The sequence below is a fragment of the Apodemus sylvaticus genome, chromosome 3, assembly GCF_947179515.1.
Source record: "Apodemus sylvaticus chromosome 3, mApoSyl1.1, whole genome shotgun sequence".
NCBI lineage: Eukaryota > Metazoa > Chordata > Mammalia > Rodentia > Muridae > Apodemus > Apodemus sylvaticus.
Window position 1 is genome coordinate 20,772,684 of NC_067474.1, and position 22,006 is coordinate 20,794,689.

At 39.9% G+C, this 22,006-nt stretch overlaps 1 protein-coding gene across 2 annotated transcripts in view; it reads right to left on the reverse strand.

Annotated features, from left to right (window-relative positions):
- The window catches only part of Tox (thymocyte selection associated high mobility group box), a 302,052-nt gene that overhangs the window by 18,471 nt on the left and 261,575 nt on the right, over positions 1 to 22,006 (reverse strand). For both annotated transcript variants that reach the window (XM_052176040.1, XM_052176041.1), the window contains 2 exons: positions 16,919 to 17,149; positions 4,546 to 4,626 (listed from right to left, as the gene is read on the reverse strand). In XM_052176040.1, coding sequence (XP_052032000.1) covers positions 4,546 to 4,626; positions 16,919 to 17,149 — 312 coding nt within the window. The remainder of the gene's footprint in view (positions 1 to 4,545; positions 4,627 to 16,918; positions 17,150 to 22,006) is intronic.

Here is a 22,006-nt window from a genome sequence, read left to right on the forward strand (position 1 = left end):
ATTAAAATGTAATTATGAATCCATTGTATTAAGTAAGATATCCTTTGCTCAATATCCTCAACCATGCAGCCGAGTTTTAAATCAAAAATTATTTTATCATGGTAAGAACACAACACAAATCTACCCTTTTCACACATGTTTTTAAGTGGATTAAAAGTCACTGTGCACTACAGGTATAGCTAATTCATCTTCCTCTCTGGACCTTTAAGCCTGCGGGTTAGCAATCCCTCTTTCCCTCTCAGATACTAGCAACCGCCGTTCTCTTTTTAAAGTCCACAGGCATGACTACTTTGCATACTACACTTAAACTCTAAGTGAAACCCAGGACTTGGCCCTTATGCCACCAATTTAGTTCATTTAGCTTATTGTCCTCAACTGTAACACGCAATTATCCAGATTTCCTTATTTTATTCTGGAAATTTCATTCAAAAGGTCCTGTGACCTCCGCTTACTAGTAGAGTGAGCTAAACCTTAGAACCTCTAAGTAACTGCGCAAACACAACTGGGTAGGAAGTGGTAAACTGGATTTGAACTCAGGCTCCTTTGTTATCTATCTGTGGCTGATGATTTTCCTCCCCATCCCCTCCCCACCGAGGCTGTCCTAGATTGACGGTTGCAACCTTTATGACGTCCTCTAACATTGTTCCTTTAATAATATATGGAAACACAGATGTTGAAGGTACCTCAGAACCCCTCTGCCTGCTTAATCGCAGCCTTTGCTTTTGCTTTTTAAAGATTCCTTGAAAAAGAGATTATTATATCTTACACTTTGAGACTTCAGCAAACCTTAACATCCATGATCTGATTACTCTCCTGTAAAATACTCGCTTATTCATTCTACACTCATTGTAAGTGCAATGTGGATAACGCCCTTTCTCTGCCTAATGCCCTGTGTGGGCTTGAACATCCCCAAGTCTTTGGTTATCAAGTGTAATCAGCATAAACTCCTCTTTTCTCTAGCACTATCTTTTAACCTCAGCCATTCCAGTAATACTGCCTTTCTTTATAATTTATTTTAAAATTATAGATATAATAGTTCTTAAAATCAGAAATTCTGGGACTTTCCTAGCACTGTTTGCACACAGGACTCCCAGAGAAGCACCCAGAAATTCCGGAATGCCTGGACAGTGTTGCAGCTGTCACCACTCAGAATGACTAGGTAAAATTCCACCCACTTGGAGCTCGGTGATATTGGGTGGGTGATCCCAGTGTTGAGCATAACTCCATTCCTCAGTACTCTGTTAAGACATCAGTGGTGGCTGTTGTTGAGCCGGAATAGCCTTCCAGAAGCCAGACTTGTTTGAGGCAAGGCAGCACCACTCTTAGCTGTTAAAAGGTTAGGAGCTGGTGTAGAGTTTCTTAGAAAAGAGTAAGAGGCATTGGTTCTAAAGAGAAGACAGATTTGACAGCCTCTGAGGGTAGAGGAAAACCTAGAAGCCCCAAAGGAAGACTACTGGGTTACACTCCTCGATGTCAGTACCACCCTGTCCACAAGGTAGACAAGACATTAGACTTCCTTTTGGGAGCGAGACATAGCCCTATAAAAGACAGGATTGTGTAGAAGTGTTTCCGCAGAAGAACGGCTCATGAGGGTCCACTCAGCAGCAGGGAGCCATTTCTATTTATGTTATCATTGGGAGAAAATTTGAAGGATACATTAGGACTGTCATTTTGAGGTTCAAAGGTCACTATTATCCTTGGCCCTTATTCTTAGGGGTAGATTTCAATTTCACTCAAGTCTGGGGCCACATTAAGTGGCATGTGGATTGCATTCTCTGTCACACACGTAACCCGAAGACTAAAGAGTGCTGTTGCCACGATTCAGGTTCACTGCTATTTCTATTTTTGATCATGTTCTGTTAGAATCAGCTAATTTTAGAAAATAGCTCCAGGTCATCTGAGTATCAAGAAACATTCCACAGGGACCTGCCTACCCATGTTTGTCTTTCAGCACCTTCCAGTGAGCCTGACACGGAGCAGGGTCCAGCAGGCCTGGGCTGGTGCACATTGGGGCCTGGGGTAGAAACCATGTGCAGTGCAGTAGCAGACTATGTCCTGACCACAAGAGAGGGAGATCTATCAGTCCAGGAATGCAGGAGAAATGCAGGCACCGAACAGAGCAGACGTCTGGAGAAGTGACGTGAAGAGCCTGGCAAGGACCCAAGAAAGCAGATGTGAGACTTACACAGTGATTTCTGGGTGGAATGACCATTGGGGGGAGAGAGGGAATGCTATGCCATGTCATAACTTCAGGACCCTGGCGACTTGAAAAATGTAGGTGAGTACTGTGTTTATGTCCTTGAGTAACATGGCCCAGAGAATGTCAAGAGTCAAACAAAAACAATGCTGCCTTGATGCTGGGCATCTCCTTCCTATGTAAGACTATTTCACAGAATAAAGCACGTAGAAGATTAAGAGAGCGCTCTCTCACGCCCCATCATTGAGCCCCGCATCCCCTTGCCCTGAGAATAAATCCCAGCTCCCTTCACACTCCCATATGGTATCCATTCACAACCCCTCTAATCACTCAGGTCTGGCCACAGCAGCCTCCTCTAAGTTGCTGTCTTCCCCTCCCTTTGGGTATTTGGGGTCTATAAGGTCAAGTCTTCTCTTGCCTTCAACTTCAATACCACATTTTCCATGAGGCCTCTGCTAATCAGTCTAACCAAGTCTTTACTATGTAGCCTTGGGTTTTGTAAACCTTAACCACTTATTAGCCCATGCTTTTACTAGTGGCCTTCCATGTCTGAAATGTGTTTTTTGTAGGAAGAGTCCAGGTTATGTGTTGTCTATTTTCTCCTCTCTGCTTGGCTTAGGACTATATCTACATGACCACGAAAATTTGCCAACAAATCCATGAATTAGCAAACAGCCAAAAAGAATATAGTCTTCCACATGCCTGCACATGAAAGAATTTTGGAATTATAATTTCTCGTTTGTCACTTTAAATGTGTAACATAGTATGGGCTTATAACATGGAAAAACAAATGTTTAAATTTCAGATAGTCTTTCTTTGCCTTGCCATAATTAAACTGGAAAAGGGTTAGATTTTTACACTTTGTGCCACACATTCTGGGAGGTAGGATGTGAATTGCCTATAACTGTGGAGAAGGTTATGCATGCAGGATTGCAGGGGTATCTCTCTGACCCACAGAGTCTAAAGCTTTCCTTCAATTTGTGTACACATCATAGAGAACCATACATAAAGAGAGATTCAACAGCTCCAGCAACATTCCTGCTGCTAAAGAGAAGGAAAAAAGATGTCAGAGTAAGCTGTAAAAAATGTGCTTGGTTTCTTAAATGTAGAAATGGCAATTTGCAGCGTTTACACAGATTGCCATGTGCAGAGGGAGGGTTGCAGCTTGGAGACTGAACAGGGAGCAGAGCTGCAGCTAATAGCAAATCTGGTGATGCATGCTTTCAAAGCTATGGCTTCCTCAGTACTTCGGGCATCATGGTGGCAATCTGCAAATCACTAGCCAAAGGGCTTTGTATCAAGACTGACACCTCCCATGTTGATTTTCTCTCAGGGAAAAGCACTCCAGCTAAATTCTCTCTTTGGGAGAGAGGAGTTTGCTGAGGTCTTCCTTGCTAATGCTGAAATGGATCTTACATTCGATGGGGGCTTTGTTACAATTTTCTGAATATTCTCTAAATTCTGCATATAGACTGAAATGTGAGCTCAGGTGAAAACACAAACAAGTCAAAGGGGAGTTAGACAAATCCAGAAAGTGGGGATGTGGAATGAGACCGTATGTGAGAAAAAATTAATTTTACATTGTCAACAGTAATTTTCCTGCAGCACAATCATATGTCTTTGTACTTTGCCTTCTTTTCCCCTTTGTGCACCAACATGCTCAGTATGGTTTTTTGCTGTTGTTGTTGATACCTAAAACCTAATGCATGTACTTTTTAAAGGGTTGTTAGAACAGAAATGGATATTTGTAAATGTGAAAAGAAAGCACATTTTGTGGATGAATGCAATGAAATCCAGAGCTTGTGGCAGGCACAGTGAACAAAGGAATAGCAATCTGAATTAGACAAGTCCTTCTACCTGTAACCCAGAGTCACCCTCCTGAGAACTCCTCAAAAGGGTAGTGTGTTTTTAGTAATACAAGACCAAACAGAGTAAACGCTTTAGTGTCTATATAAGCAAGGACTAATATAAGATTATCTGACTCACAAAATATTTTTTTCAGTTTATTCATTTAAAAACACAATGAAGCTGATATAATGAGACCTGAACTTGAAGTGGTTAGCATCTCCTCAGGAAAGGCGCGTGTGGTGGAAGGAAGCTAAGAATCAGATTGGAGTCATCTGCTAAGAATGTGCTGTGTTTGACTTCAAATGAACAACGCACAGGTACACAGTGTCTTACAAAAGGCTACCAGATAAGACTCTGGTCTTCCAGGGATGAGCAAATATTCTACAACACGAAGAAAATGATATAGAAATGCCAACATGATCATTTCTGCTTTAAAATGACTATCAAAGTCTGCATAAGATGGCCACAGTCTGTCGCAGTACCAAACAATTGCATGTTACCTTGGATACAAGGCTGGCTCTGTATGCTGCTAGCTGCTTCAGGTATTCCTTCTTTGCAGCCTCGGTTTTCTTCTTATAGACCTGTGACAGCAACAGAAAGTCTTAAATTAGACCGTGTACGTGCTTTTGTTTCAAGGGGTGATGGTAAAGACAGAATGGTAATCGAGCACACATATGGATAATTATATAATAATATATAGCTCTCAAAGAGTGTGTTTTCTTCCCAATGCAGGTTTGAAAGAATAATGAAAATAGATTGTTGGAAAAGAAGGAACATCATAATGTGTTACATTTTTTTCAGAATATGTACCAAAGGGTTTGAGTGTGGGATTATTGGAGGCATTGCTGAAGCCTTTCTGAAAAGACTCACCCACAATAAGGTGTTCCCATTTAAACAGAAGGCAGACATTCAACAGTACAGTAATATTCTAATATTTGTGATCCATGTCAAACGCAAAACTGAGATGAACTTCAAGGATGATGCCTCTTATCCGGTATGAAGACCAATGGACAGCCATTGGTATTTGTGGCTCCATCAGAATTTTAAGAGTCTCTAGAATTTATTTCCAAGGATTCAGGAGTCAGCAGCAGCAGGCAAGGACACCCTCAGGACAGGAATGGGGATGGCAAGTGGCTAGGAAAACAACATTCTATGGTCACGTTCTATGGCCTATGTGTCATGTCCATTCCAACAGAAACATGGACTACAGCCATGGGGCCCTCATAAAAAGTTTTCTGCAATGGACACTGACAGAGGCTTGAAAACCAAAGTAAATGCAGAGGAAACTCATTGCAATCTGACAAGTGACCAGCTCCTCTGTGCCAGAGGTCACTATGGGTCACTTAAACAGGGGAAGGGGCAGGGCAGGAGAGAGGGTAAGCTGGGGCACAGACAGGTTTACCTTCTGCCCTGAGGCTGCATTTCAAGGTTCCATAGTTTTGCAGTCTTTTGAAATCAGCCCAACTGAACAAAGTGCTCCTCAGTAGTTACTGTAGAAATGGAAACGTATTCGCCCTGCTGTGACTATTAACCAGAGTCAGGCGAATATCGAAGTGATGGAGAATCTATGTGAACAGGTAGTTAGGAGTGTCTATAAGGCCCAAGCACACGGCAGCTGGCAGCAGAGGGCAATGTTTAGTTTTAGTGACAGTGCTTTGCTGAGCCCAAAATACAATTCTAAAACTTTAGATGTGAAAAATATTTTTTACTCATGAATATTTTAAGTCTAAAAGATCTCCAGGTAAACAAACTACTGCACTAGTATAACAGGACCTATGAAATGAACATGATTACTCCCTTTTAGGGAGGCATGCAGTGTTGACTTTTACAGATAGCTAGAATTTTATGTAGTAGAAACTAATTAAGGTGAGGACTCATTAATCAGTGCAATATTATCATTTAATCAGCCTACTACTTTTACTAAATAAGAAACCAAAGAAAATTAGAAATCTTATTTATGAGTTCTGTTATTGTTCTTAGTAAAAAAAAAAAGTTGGTTGATACATCTTTTGATTGAAGCACAAAAGTGTCATAGATTTACAGGACTACCAATTCCAATCCAGAATCTTTTGTGGAAATTCTTACACGAATACAAATGGCCGTTCTGTCGAATTTTCACTGCTTTTACTTTAAACATTATGACCCATATTGGTTCAGCCACATTTAGAAAAAAGTGCTTCTGATCTCTATTGATTTATTCCCTTTCTTTTTCCTGTGAGAAAGATTACTCTTACTAGTTTTGCCTTAAGCCCATTTCTCCATGACATAATTTGTAAATAATGGCTTTAAGCACACTCTTTCCTCTTATTACCTTAAAGTGGTTCCAAGGAGGATCTGGCAGGATCGGGATCTGGTGAGAGTGCTTGCATACAACTATGTGAGCTTGTTTTTGAATGCCCAGGACCCATGCAAATTGCTCAGCATGTGACCCTGGGGTAGAGATGAGGGCATGCAGAGGGCAGAGCCTGCTGGCCAGGCAGCCTAGCAGAAATGGCAGGCTTCCTGTTCAGAAAGACTTTGTCAAGGCAGTAAGGCAGAGAGCAAGGGAGGAGGAGACGCAAAGTTCTCCTCTGATTTCTACATGCATACATAGGGGCATATATGCCTACACATTCATGTGCATGCATCACACACACACACACACACACATACTTCACAAATGGTTTTGAGAGGTATTTTCTCCTATACACACTGACATCTCAGAACATTTTGAAAAAATATTTAATCAATTTTTTATTTTAGTAAATAAAATATTTGACACTTCTAAATGTCCTAAATAATTGTATCATGATTTTAATGAACATGCCTCCCATTAGTTAGGGTCCATTTAGCTTTTAGAGGGACTTATAATACATATTGGCCTCTAGCCTTGCTCTAAGTATTGTTTTCTAAATAACAAAGGTAAGATGGCCTGATTCTAGCATCTCCCGTCTTTTTTTTTTTTTCATTTGATTTCTATTGAAAACAGCAACATGTAAGTATGTTGTTACCCTTTGTTGGGCTGCTGGCAGTAAACACCACACAGTGTTAACATTCCTGCAATGTGTTGATTAACAACGAAGAGGAGGAGGCAGGTACCCCCCACCCTTCATGCTGAACAGAAGGCCTTGTTCCATGCCAGGATCGATGCTGTTACAGGATGCCTGACTAGCATCCAGTCATCCCTGTTTCACAAATGGCTCCCCATTGGCTATTGATGATCGGCTATGCTGGGATCATTGCGTAAGTGCCTAAACACCACTTTAGGGAAGAGTAAACTCATCACTTTACATTATGTGGATTGATGGGTCTACACGTTCCCAAATAGCTGCAGATGTTCAGAGGGAGAATTCAAAGGGGGGTCATTTCAGGAGGTATATTTCTGTAATTGTGTTTAAAGGTGGGTAGCCTAGATCAGAATGAGGTTGTCTGCCCACAAATAATTAGACCCTCCACCTTTGAGAACTACCTAATGGTTCCAATTCTACACACTAGGTATGCCTCTCTGATGCTACTCCCTAAAATTGAGATAGGATGCTGTTTGAATCCTGTATTAGTGGAAGTGTCCAAAGAGAATGATAGTCATATATAAGAATTTCACATGTAAAGGGAAATAGGGCAAATTCTTACTTTAGAAGAGACATTCCAAGAAAACTGGTAAAAAAAAAAAACCCTGAAAGATGTTTCAAACTCTAAGTTATAGTTGGAGAAAGCCCTTTATTTCCAGAAACCGAAGGGGTCGTGGGATTGTATTCGGCAGTGAATGATCACTTCAGCGATCAAATGCATGAACCTGGCCTTTGAGGATGGGTCTGATTTATGTCAAAGTTAAGTTTGGGAAAGGCATAGTTTCTCTCAGGAAAGACAAATATTTTAAAGGTATGTGATTCATACAGTAAATATTAGTGTTCTGCTGAGCTACAAAATGGCTTCCAAATGGGCCACAGCTGTTTGAAATAAAGTACAAAGTTGGCCAGAAGAGGATTTAAAAATCATAATATATCATTTATCATTTCCTCAGCTCATCTAAACACTTTTGAATTCATCCTTCCTTAACATAGTCATATGCTGTGGTTTGTTATTCCAAGAAAGCCACCATTTCCTATCTAAGCATTGCATCTCGTTGGTTAAACTAAAACATGTATAACAGCTAACCCGAAACACACATAGATAGATATCAGAGAGCAGTTCTGGAGGACACAAATCCTGTTCATGTGATCCTGTGATTCACTGAATTCTCTAAATACCACTGAGTGCATGTGTTTTTATAGGGTGATAATCCCTAATTAAAATCAGCACTTCAATGTCAGTGATTATGACACACTTAACCAGAATAAAAATTCTAATGTAATCTGTCAGTTCACCCTTGCCTTCTTCTTCCTCCAACAATCCACCTAGCCCACAGAGAAAAGCAACATCTTAAAAATACTTGATAATTTCTTCTTCCTTTCCTCTCTGGCTCCAGGTTGTAATCTCTAGTCAGTTTACTTCAACAGTTGTTACAGTCATAAGAAGAAAAGGTGCAAAATCCTTCTTATTCTGAATTCTATTCAAACCTTATTTAAAAAACTGACAAGGTGCTTTCCATTTTTGTTAAGCACAAATGTATTTTTTCCACTACCGTTTCTTATTTATAGAAAATGCTTAGCAACAGAATTATGTATGAAGAAGAATAACTTCATCACAATCCCGGAGATACCTCTTCAGCAACTTCATATGTATTCCCGCTTTCAGGGATGATGCCCTTTAGGCCAATCGGAGAAAATGCATCAGTATTTTGCATGCAACTTGGTCCTTAAATACGGCGACCTACCTATTTTGTATAACTTGCTCAGCATCTTTGTAAGGACACTCTAACTGGAAAGATTTCCTAAGGTTGTGTTTTGAGGTCTGAAAACATTACAGGATGTGACAGAAATCTTGCTATCGATTCCTTTTGAAGACTGTTTGATACACCTGAAGGGCTTCAGCCATGTGGATACCATCTGTTTCTAGGTGCTAGGGACCAGAAACCAGCAGTTTGCCTTTAGAAATGGCTGCAAAACATATCTACTGATTTATTAAATGATGACGACTCACTAAGTACCATGTTGTTAGTTAATTACTCTTAACTCACAGGCAGACTCCTAGGTGCCTAATGTAGCCTGAAGCACATAGGGTGCAGACACCAAGAAGCAGCAAAGCATGCTCTGACTACTTGTCTCCTGCCATTGCCATCACCAGGCTCTTTCTTTTATATATCATCTTTAGTTCCTCCAAAAAGAATGTTGCCTTGGTGATGTTCCTTCTCACGGACACAATAAACAATACCGTGTGGCAGAATTAGGAGTGAGTCAAAGCAATATGGCATCAAAGGTTCCTTTATGCTTGCTCCTGCCTCCCCCTGGATGTGAAAATGCCCCCTGATGCACCTTGAAATTCATAGTTGCAAAGTCTGGTCTATTTCTCATGATAGAAGTCCAACATCACATAGTAGGTACTCAGGAAATAGGCATCAGCAAATGATAGGGCAGTATTCTGAGAAATGTATTGGTAGGTGGTACTGCTATAGTGTTGACTTAATGGCGTGTTTACACTATACAGGAGCTGCAATGGTATTGGGCTGTATAATTGCACAGAAGCACTGTTGCCCACGTTGTCCATGTCACCAGAAGCAGTATTGTGAACCCCGTGGCAGTATTTATGGAATAAAAATCCTTGGAATGGGCTTTCCCATTGTAGGAGTCAGCATTCGCATGGATTTTAAGGATAAATTACTAAATTGCATCTTCTAAATTAAAACACACATCAATGGAAACAGAACTTGATAGATATACAACTTATCCCAAACATTTATACAAATGTAGAGTTGCAAGAGACTTGAATGGAATGAATATCATCTGGTGTTATCTCCTCATTCAAGCTATGGAAACATTTAAATGAATTATTAACTCTTACTGTGTATAGTATATAAATATTCACATATCTGAATTATACATGCTTATATCCATGATGCCATGAAACACTCTTATTGCTGTCTTAACATGTGTGTGTATAATATATATATATTTATTATATATACATATATATATAAAACTTGGCTTTAGAAGTAAAATATGCTTTACATTTTTTACATTTCAAGTTATAATCTAATTGCCCCTCTGCAAATTTCCGTGAATATAAACTTTGCTTATGTGCTATGGTTGTTATTACTTTTTGCTAATTAAATTTTTCTTTATATATTATTTTAATATTGTAATTTTTGAGACTAATTGTTTTTCCTTTTCTTATTTTCTGTTTCTGAGTGTATCATTTATGAGTACAGTGTATTTTCATCATATCTATTCTCCCATCCCCCTCCATCTCCTCCTGTGTCCTTTCTGATACCTCCCAATCAAATTCATACCCTCTTTATAAATGTGCGTGCGTGTGTGTGTGTGTGTGTGTGTGTGTGTGTGTGTAAGTGCTGCCTTGTGTACTTGGGTATAGTATTTAGAGTTCTGCATGAACAATTGCTTTACCTATCCATAACCTGTCCAATCCATTTCATCTTTCAGAGAGTAGGAAACACGCCGTGTTTAGATGTAAATTGTTAAGATAAAGTTACGCCTGTTAAAATGCTATAGTGTGGCAGGGTTTGCGGTAACCTTAAGTATGGTTGACATAAAATCCAAATTTTGTCCTAAGGTAAGGAGCGCAAGCCCAGCAGCATTTATGTGGTGTATGTCTGAACACCAGTGAGGAGCAAGTGATTGGATTCCACGGACTCAGAGGGTCTGTCAGCTGTTTCCTAAGTATAATTCTGGCTCTTCATAGCCCTGCTGCTTCTAATTTAGCAGGACAGGCTCATAATTGAAGCAAATTAACTATTTACAGTTGCCCCTTCTACCAGGGAAGAAGAAACAGCAGCAGGAAGAAGGAGGAAATGACACTCTTCCCACTTGTCAGATCTGCCCTTATATAAACACATTAACAGTAATTTCATGAGGCGTCAAACATAGGAATAAATACTGAGAGATAAAATAATGAGGTGCTGCTATTGAGCTGAACTGCTGGGGCTAATATCTTTGGATATGAATTATGCATCCCGAAAGAAGGCATATGCTACAGTATTCAGACATGTTCCCGGCAAGTGATGTCTGCTCATTAGGCTGTGCATCTTGAGGTAAATCCACTCTCTTCTTCCACGACAGGACTAGCATTTACAAAAATACACTCTCCAGGCCCCCGTGGGCTGCGGTTTCCCCCAACACACCAAATCCGAATAGGCTTTCCACTCCATTTTTAGCATAACAGCATGTTTATTTAGCTCCTGGCTGCAGCTTTAAAGCCATTTAACGTAATGTAAACAAGAACATTTTGTTTGTAATTTGCTAAATGTCTTACAGCCCGACTGTGTCTCCAATTAGGAACTTAAGGTTCATTTAGTAATTTACATCTGGTTCTGATTTAAGGTGACTTTCCATGACTAAAAGGGACTCAAGAACCCTTTAGAGCTCCCTGGGTCAACCTGTTCTGTTGGAAGCTGACCAGCCCTTTTATTTTATAGAGTTGGAATTGTCTTATATTGTCATCGTGAGCTCAGGCCCTATACCACAGTGATCAGAAAGAGAGCATTCCAAAGTCATGGAGGTAGATGAAACATGTAGATGGAACCTTGTAAAAAGATGCCCAGGGTTGCTGAAGCAAGGCACCAGGATGCAGGAGGATAGGACTGCTAACTTATTTTTCTTCCTCTGCAGGCTCCAGTCAGGGAAAGAAAAGTAGCAAAACCCAGAATCACAGCAATACTTGTGTTTTATCTCCTTTCTCCATCTGGTGCCTTTTAAACAACTTGGTATGCTTCTGAAATGGGTTCTTCATTGTCTTACGAGTCATTAGCATTTAAAACCTCCCGGTTGGAATCCTAAGCACTGCTTTCTCTGCATTCCAGATTCAGCATTGTCTTCCCAAGTATTAAAATGGAGGCTTCTCTGAGCTGCGGATTGTGTCCAGTGTCTTTGAAGGGAAGGATCCATGGGCAGGGGTGTTTTTCTTGCTGTAGTTATTACTCCTCTTGCCTTCCTTTCAATTTTTTTCATTGACAGAGTATTTGCAGAACCAACGTACACACAGTTTCTCACTCACCATGGTTTCTAAAAAAACAGAGATCTGAAAGATCTCTCCATGCTGGGTTTCCATCCCTGCCTCAGTTCCACACTGAGCAGGCATGGAAACTCAGGGATGGAAACCGTGCTCCATCAGGTGTGCTTCTTCTGGTTAGCAGAAAGCTATTTATTTGTAATCTTGCTAATGATGTTTTCCCTTAAATATTGTCATTTTTTCCAAGTGCCCAATAGGGCATTGATAACTCTGTCCATTTCCCTCTGTTTGTTTTTCTATTGGTAGCTGCTCACAATTGTGGGCTATTATGACAACAGGGTTTTCAAGTAACTACAGCACATGAAATCTCGACCTCCTACCCTAACTGCCTACACAGCCTAAAACCTTCCTGTGGGCTTCTCTAAACTAATGTGGGACTGTTCCTTTAAAAATACAGAGCAGTAAGCAGGCTCCCCAAATTTGAATATTCAATGAGAGTTAAGTACAATTACTTTAAGTTGGAAGCAGATATTATAGTGAGTTGGCTCGATGAGACAACATCAAAGGGGGATGAACAGGTGGTAATGCAGCAGATAACAACATTCTGGAGTAATTTCAGGATGGTTTTGGAAGCTCCAGAGTGCCTTTGGGCAGGCACGGTCACCACACTGGCCTCTCCTGCAAACATTTAGTGACAGGTGGCCACAGAGCAGCAGAGCAGTGTGGCCAGACCATAGGATGCCATCCACTCCCTTCTCTGATGCGCAGACAGGTGTAGGTCCTATGTGTGTTGTAGTGTAGTATGATAATCCAATCATTGGAGAGGAATGTGTAGTCTCTGTCTTTATTAAACAAGAGCATCTTTAGAGGAAAAGAGTCAGTTCTCCTGGATTCCTGCTATAACAGGGAACATCAGGCTCAGACACAGACTATACGGACTATCTCAGGGTAACATAAATTGCTCACAACACATTATTTGGGTAACTCTCCAAAAAGTACTCAAATTTAAAATACTTCCTTAAAGAAATACAATATGGCAATATTTTCGTAGACAATCTTGACATAAATCTTTTTATTCAGTAGATTTGATTCTTGGATATGAACCATATTGCCCAACTATTATATAATTGTATCCTTCATTTATCAAATGAGTTTCCTCTCATCGCCTCAACTACTTCCGTAAGTGAGAACCAAGGTAGACACATTTTGAGTTCTTTCTTTCTTTTCTTTTCTTTCTTTCTTTCTTTCTTTCTTCCTTTCTTTCTTTCTTTCTTTCTTTCTTTCTTTCTTTCTTTCTTTCTTTCTTTCTTTCTTTCTTTCTTTCTTTCTTTCTTTCTTTCTTTCTTTCTTTCTTTCTTTCCTTCCTTCCTTCCTTCCTTCTTTCTTTCTTTCTCCGTCCTTCCTTCCTTCCTTCCTTCCTTCCTTCCTTCCTTCCTTCCTTCCTTCTTTTCCTTTCCTTTCTTTTCCTAAAATTCTCTCTGAAGATCAGAGGGGTCTCAAAGTCACAGAGATCCTCCTGCTTCTGACTTCTGAGTGTTGGGATTAGAGGGGTGTGTCACCACTGCCCAGCTTTGAGTTAGTTATAGAATGAGAAGGAACACACAAAAGAGAAAAGGGAAAATGTCTCGACATTGCAGGTGTTTGATTAATAAATCTTGACTATTATATTATAAGCCCTGAAGCATAAAGTAGGGGAATGTGAATAATGTCCACCTTTAAATTGATAAGAGCACTTCTTATAATCTCTCTCTCCTCTCTCTCTCTCTCTCTCTCTCTCTCTCTCTCTCTCTCTCTCCCCCTTCCTCACCCTCTCCCTCTCATATGTATAGACGTGTAATCACAGACACAATTTCCTTATACAGCTAGGCAAAAAGTATGTTGAAAGCTATTTTAATAGTCCCCTCTTGCTATATTAAAAATACAAATCATCATTGTAATAGAATTAGTAGACAAAACTTCGCTTTACACTTTGGCTTTATCTGGTTTTGTTTGCATGAGCATCATGATTTTCCATCAGAAATAAGAGTACAGCCAGCCATTTTTTACATTGGTAATGCAAAAGACAGATCCTGGGCTGTGAAAAGTCTTTATAGACCTCTCTCTTAAACACTCTGGTTTTGAATATAGGAGAGTATTAGGACCTCTGTGCCCACAGAGGCACGTAAGAAAAGGTGACTAAGTGTTAGCTAGAGAGAGTGATGGTTTCGAAAAAGCAGAAGGCAAGGCAGAACGAAGAGCAGCCATGTATGACTTCTGATGAGCAAGGGCTGCTGTACACAATCCCCGAGGACAGAATCTAATCTCAGAGTAGAAGAGGACAGGGCAGGGCTTGATGCTCAGACCATTCCCAAGAGCACATGGGAGATTAGCAGAACAGCAGGATAGCTGGGCATGGACATGACATTGTTCAGAGGACAGGGCCAAGGGCTGGGCTTTCTCCTCCATGTGTTCTTTGGCCATCATTCAGCAATTGCATGGAGGAGAGGAGGATGACTGGATGGGAAGCTATTTGTACAGTTCCATACTCATTTGGAAATTTCTTTTAAGATCTGGGGGTATGGGAAATAATTGATCTGTGTTAGGGACCAGCTCGAAACTGGCTCCAAAGTCCTGAAATGATCATTTTAATTTTCACTTAGAATTCTACAGTACAGCATTACCTGCTCCAATTACATGGCTATGTTAACATAGTACACAGAGAGTTCATACAGTATCTTTATCATTCTTAAAGGTGACTCTTAAAGCCCAGTACTCTGCATGCCAGGTCTTATTGACATTTATCCTGTGTGTGGCAATCTTGAAGGCATAAAAAAATGTGTATCAAGATAGATGTGTCTCAGAGGTTAAGAACACTGGCTGTTGTTCTTCCAGAGTACTGGGATTAAAGTTCCAACACCTAAATAGCAGCTCACAACTGTCTACAAAGCCAGTTCTAAGGGATCTGACACCCTCACACAGACATACATGCAGGTAAAATGCCAATGCACATGAAATAAAACTAAGTTGAAAATGTATATTATTTTCAGGTCCTAAATGATAACTGACAAAGAGTTGGAGGTGTTGGGGAGTGGGAGAAGTAAGTTTTGTTTCTCGGTATCTGGTTTTTAATCATTGCAACCTTTGCCATTTCTAAGAGTTTTTCAGAAAGAGAACTATAAATTAAATGGCAAGTTCTCATCGAAATTCTATGTCCCAATGAAATAAGAATAGATTGCTTGTTCAGCGTTATGGAGACCCATTTGTCTTGCTTGTTGCCAAATCTTTTGTGTCTGGACAATGCTTGGCAATTATATGCTCAAAGATTCTTGTCAAATAAGTGAGTGAACTTAATTTTCCTGACTCTATTTCATAGACTTTGGACAATTTATTATAGACCTATGACTACTGAGTAGAAAAAAAAGGAGGTAATTCAAGTGTCTCTCAAGAGTATACAACCCTACTTAGCGTATAGATATTGACATAAACTAAGGTAACTCCAGAACTTAGACATTTTTCTTTTTACTCTTCTTAAAAGTCTCATTCTCTCTCATGCATCCCTGCCTTGTATGTGTGTTTGTACATGTGTGAGCACTTGTGTATTTGCATGCATGTATGAAAGCATGTGTATATGAGTATGTGTGTGTGTGCATGTACTTAGGTATGTATGTGCATGTGTGTGCATATGTGTATGTGCATGTGTGTGCATGTGTGTATGTCTGGGCGGCCTTGTGTGTGCCAAAGTCCATGTGTAGAGGTCAGAGTGCTGGCCATCGCCTTCCATGTTGTTTGTAGCAAAGACTCTTTCTTGTTCTCTCCCATGCATGCCAGGCTGGCTGGCCCATGAGCTTCCAGGAATTCTCCTATCTCTGCCTACTATCTCACTGTGGAAGTGCTATCAATACAAACGTGTTACCTCGCATCTGGCTTTATAGGAGCTCTTTTCCTTATGTGCTTTAAACTCAGGTTTTCACATTGGCACAGCAAGTACTTTATCTTTGTTTTAAAATACATTTCCCTGGGCATGGTGAAGAGTCAAATGTTATCTTAACATACATACATGCAATAGCTGTGTTTATGTTGTTATATTAATAATTTATTTGGGTCATCATGATTATTTAATGTTTGTGGCAATAAATACTACATCGTTACAATGACTATCTAGTCTCTAGTTTAGACATAGAATTTCTTCTTCATGTTGGTAAGCTCTCAGAGTGACTCCTCACTGTCTTTAAGATTTCCTAAATGACTGTGGTACTGTCGGCATGTCTCACAGACCCCTCCCTAAGCATGGCCCTCAGTCATACCTTGGCCATCCATAGGAAAAGAAAGCAAAAGCAGCCGACGGGTCCCACTTAGCACAGCCTAGAAACATGAGCTAAATATATGTGAAGGGTTAAATAACATTCCCTGGTGGTCTTTAGAGAAGGGACAAGGATAGAAACAAACTTGAGGTTCATTTGCAAAGAACAGAAAGAGTTTGCTGAAAGGAAAGCAAATAGCAAGCCCCGAAGAGAGGTGTGGATAGTTTTCAAGGGGAAACTTTTAGTCTCTGTGCTCATATGGGCAACATTAAGAAGTGATGTAATCCTGGCTGGGGTATGTGGAAGTCTTTCCAAAAGCCGCTACACTGTGTAAACTTTGAAACGAGGGGAACTAACATGCTACTTAGGGAAGAGTATAAAGAGAGTACAAGATTAAGTGGCACTCTCTAAAAGTATCATTCAGATAGGGGCCATTTTCAAAGTCATAGTTATGGTGTCTGACCAATTTCCCTGCGGCTCATAGAATTTATCTCTGAAGCCCACACACGCTGTCTGCCATCAAGCTGATTCCGGTGATTTTAAGCCCTCTTACCTGTTTCTGCTCCTCTCCTAGGCCATCCCACATGGAGGCCACAATCTTAGAGACTTCTCCAAAAGTAGCATTTGGATTCTGGCCCTTGATGGCAGCCTGGGTGTCACGAAAGAACAAAGCATAGGCAGACACAGGCTTTTGGGGCTCATTGGGATCCTTCTTCTTCTTCTTTTTGGGAGTTTTTGGTTTTTTCCCCATATCAGAGGCAGGCCTCTTCTCTCCTCCATTGATCTGAAACAAACACCAAGATAGAGTTAATGAAGTAACTGAGAAAATCAGCAGCTGAATCATATTGCTACATTCCCTTGACACAGTCTCAAAATGCCACCCCGACAACCATCACCAGAGACATTTCTAAGAATAGTAGCTATTCATTGTTCAGTTTACACATAAATCCTCATATGGTGGGGGGTGTGGATATAGCTCACTGGTAGAGCGCTTGTCCAGCATGTTCAAGGTCTTGGATATTTTTCCCTAGTACATAACAGAACAAAAAAGTACAAACAAAAAAGACAACATATCTTCACATTTCATGTGCCCTCCCTCCTCATCCTTTTCCTAGTTCAATTTGTGTAGCTCGACCTTGTTTTGTTTCCTTTTGTACCTTCTGCTGTGTATGCCCTGCCTAGCTGATGCTTTGCCCAACTCTACTTCTTTCTGTAGATGTGCAGGGATTAAAGACATGTGATAACACATCTGGCTTTACTTGAGTTCTGTGGATTTGTACTCAGATCCTAACACTTATCAGCAGGTGCTACACAGTTAAATGCTACTCCTTACCTGGCTTCATCCTCTTTCTGCCACCGTGGCTGTGACAATAGCAACCTGCTCTTGTAGGGATTCTCTTCTGGGGAGTTCTGACGTAGCTTTCTAATTATGACTTTAAACATTGGGTCAACATGCCTAAGAAATAAAGTCAAATGATTCTTGATTTTACACTTAGGTCTGTAGATGTGGTTGGCAGTTGAGGTGGGTGGAAGTGGGGTGGGAATCCAGTAATGCTTATGGTTTTGACTGGTTTAGAATCTGGGTCATTTTTATCAAGGGGAACTTTCTGCAATGAGGATAAAATTCTAGAATCTGCACTATCCTGTTTGGGTTTTGCGAGCCACATGATGGTAATGAATTCTTAAATGAGTAAGATGAGTTATATCCTTTCTAATAATCTATGAGTACCTAATGGCTACCATATTGAAGAGTATACCCTAAAAATCTGGATTCTAGAGATTTCTAGAACAATTTAGAACAGCATTTTACTCCACTTAAAAATAGATCCTGTCTTTTCCCACTGTTCTCAAGTAATTTAAATGGCTATTCTGACACAATTAGAAAGGCTACACCACTACTAGTGTGTTTGTGGTACCTGTATGTGAATAACATATTTGTTGTTAAGTAAAGGTGATGTCATTTAATCCCTCCCGGTAAAATCGGGATTCTGGCGAGTATTTCTTTTCACTTTTCAGCTATAAAGTCATATGAATTGATAGGAATATGTGTGTGTGTGTGTATGTATGTATACCAGTGCTAACTGGATTATTCCATTCACAGGTGCCTGTCATACTGACCTAAATCCTATTTACACTACTACGACCCAACAGTGTACACTCTCACAGCTATTCTGACTTTTATCTTCTATGACTACTGTGTACTTTTCCTACCTGTGGATAACGTACAACATGTTCATATAGCATGCTTGATAAGGTGTAAGTGTAAAATAACACCCCACCCATCATGCAGAGGAAGAGTGTTCAATTAAAAGTTCTATGGCCGTAGCAGATGATCTAAATTCATGACCTCTCATAATTACCCAACAGCTATGTTGTCTTTCTGAAATTAATTTTCCTAAGCTCTTATTTTTCTACCATGAGTGAGTTTCAGATCAATTTTTATTATTACTGGAATGTATATACTTATATATCTGAAAAGTTTAAAAGTCTATTCAAATACAAATGATGAGACATTTAGAACTTCAAAAAATTAACTTCACATATGATATGTAAAGGCAGTTTAAAAGACTTGCTCAAGAACCAATAAGAAACAGGAAAACAGCTGAGAGGGAATTCTTTGGCTTTGTATTCATTTGAGAAGCATAGAGAACTGAGAAAGATAATAAGATGACGACTGGTTACTGAAAAATGGTGGCTTCTAGGAGGTAGACAGTTGATTTTCTACAGGGATTTGACTCCCAAGTCTCTATCCATTTTCCACTATAGGGTCCTACACTCTTGAACATACAGGTAGCACTTGTGGACTTGTGCATTTCAAAAGAATACATAAATTGGGAGGTGTGATAATTTGAGTAAGAATATCCCATTGGCTCATATATTTGAATGTCTGGTCACCAGAGAGTATAATTGTATGGAAGAATTAGAAAGATAGGAGGAACACCCTTGACAGAAGAAGTGTGTCACTGGAGTGGGTGTTGCAAAAGCGTAGTATTTCATGCCAAGAATCTATTTTTTCTTGTTGCCTGCAGATCTGGATACAGAGTTCTCAGTTACTTCTCCAAGAGCAAGTGTGCCTGTGTGCTGCCATGCTCCCACAATGATGACAATAGAGTAACTTCTCAAACTGTAAGCAAGGCCCCCAATTAAATGCTTTCTTTTATAAGAGTTGTCTTGGTCATGGTGTCTGTTCACAGCAATACAATACTGACTAAAACAGGAAGGAAAGAGGGAGGGGACAAGAGAGAATGGGGAAGTTTATCAGTTTACATTATATGTATGGATGAAATTCTTGAACAATGAAAAATAAAAAATTTACAAAAAACAATTAAAAAGTTACAAAAATATTCTGCTATAAAAAATAGAAGTTGGCTACTCTGAATATATCTACTCCCTGAGCTCTAAGAACCCCATGATGCCATGATGCTCTGAATCAAGTTGCAAAGCTAGTTTGCATCTTAGAGGTGATCTTGGGAAACTTCTAGACCCTATCAAATTCTGTTAGAAGAGATAGTCATCAAATATGGCTCCCCATTGGGCTTGCCTGAAGAAGCTTTAACAGATGCCCTGATATACCTAGGCATGGGAAAATAATCTCGGTCAAACCACTGACTTCCACTTGATTACCTAACATATAAAACATACTGAAAGAGAGAAGAGCTACCTTTTTCTTTCTGCTAAGAAGACACATGCTCACAGTCTCCTCCTTTCTGTAACCAACCCCTCCAAGCATGTTTTGTGCTGGCTGTTCCCTGTCTCTTGTCATAAATGCCTACTGCTTTCTACTCTTTTAGCTCTTCATAAAGTCACTGATGCTTTCACAGAGCCATCTACAGGAAGGCTCTTCTCTTCTGTTTTAGAACACACAGCTCTTGAATTCACCTCTTGTGTTGCTGGCATTGCTGGTTTTAGAGGAATTTTCTTTGGCCCATCTTCCCCTACACAATCGTTTTATGGCAGCATTCTTTGCCGGGCTTGGTGTATAACTCTCTTCTTTCATGAGAAAGCACCTAAGCACATATGATTTCTGTGACCATTTATGGCTGGATGATTGTTAGGTCTGTGTGTTCCTCATTTGACATGAATAGAAGCAATTGCTATGTGACGTCGTTATCTGAACACCTTAACCATATCTCATATTCAAGTCAGTCTCTTTTAATGTATTTGTCGAGTTACCTAGATTTCTATCCATAGCGTTCAATGAAGTACACAACAATGTGCACATGGTTGCTATGCTATTTTTCAGTTCAATTGGTAGTTCTACCAAGGTAGGGTCAGGTCTAGTTTTGCTTACTAGTGCTTAAGTAGTTCCTGAAATAAACAAAAAGTACTTAACAGTTGCTAGAGTACTAGCATAAAATAATATACTATAACATAATACTTTGACAGGAAAGATGAATGAATGTCAGTAGAAGTGGTTTCTATTACAGGAAATTACACACAGATGTGCTTGAGCACTTTAGGATAATAAACAACTATGTAGCAAAAGGAAAAACATGGATAGGTTTTCTTTAACAAGTATTTGAAATCTTAATAGCAATTTCTTTGCACTACAGGATGTATCTTTGTGGTTTTCTTCTTTATAGTTTTTTATAACTTCTAATTTTATAAACAGCCATCTGCAGTTATAACAATAAAATCATTTAAAAAGAGGAATAATAAAAGGAGCCAATGAGGTTGTCTATGAAGAAGGTTAAAGATGGTGTATGAGTCACCTTTCCTGGATCCATGTGCTTAGGGCCCCCCATCAAAGAAGTCTTTCTTTACAGTAAGTGGAGACACAGTAACAGAAAAGAACAACTGCATTCAATGCAGAGATCAACAAACCATGGGGAGCCCTACTCCAACAGAAGCATCTGCCTCACAGCTCCTGCCTCTGTGGATCATGAACTGTGAAGTAAGGGGGGGTGGAGATCTTGTAAGCATCATAATACCAGGAAGCCTGATGGGAAACAGTTTCTCCTAGAAATAGCTGCACAAACAAGATCAGAACAATGGCAGTTTCAATGGATTTGTTAATGTGGAAGGGGAAATTTTTCTCAGAAACCCACCCCTGTGCAAAGAACTATAGGCAAGCAAGGAATGCTGGGAGAAGAATAATTAGCCTCTCTCAGGGAAAAGTCCTCTATCTGGGTATCCAACGCAGAATGGTCAGCCCTAAAACTCAGTAGGTGATATATATTTGTGCATACACACATGTGCGCACGCACACACATGTATGTATGTAATAGTAATCAAAGAAAAAGAAGCTATAAGTTTGAGAGTTGGGATATGAGAGGGCTTCGAGGAAGGGTGACTGCGAGGGTCTGGAAGGAGAAAGGAAGGGGTGCAGAGCTATAATTCTATTTCGATTAAAACCATATTAACAAAAATAATATTAAGCGTAGAGTAGCCAAAGGAGACAAGCATTCAACTGTGGATGACTTCTGTTGATGCAACAGGAAGCACGGCTACTCGGGAAGTGATATTGTAGTATATGCTTAGGCGAGGTGGAAGGCAGGAGGATTGGGAAGAACAGAGATAGGGGAAACTGTGGTTGGGATGTAATGTATGTATGGAATAAAAAGTAAAAAAAAAAAAAAATTGAGCAGAGTTTCTCTGGGTAACAGCCCGGCTGTACTGAACCTCACTGGTAGACCAGGCT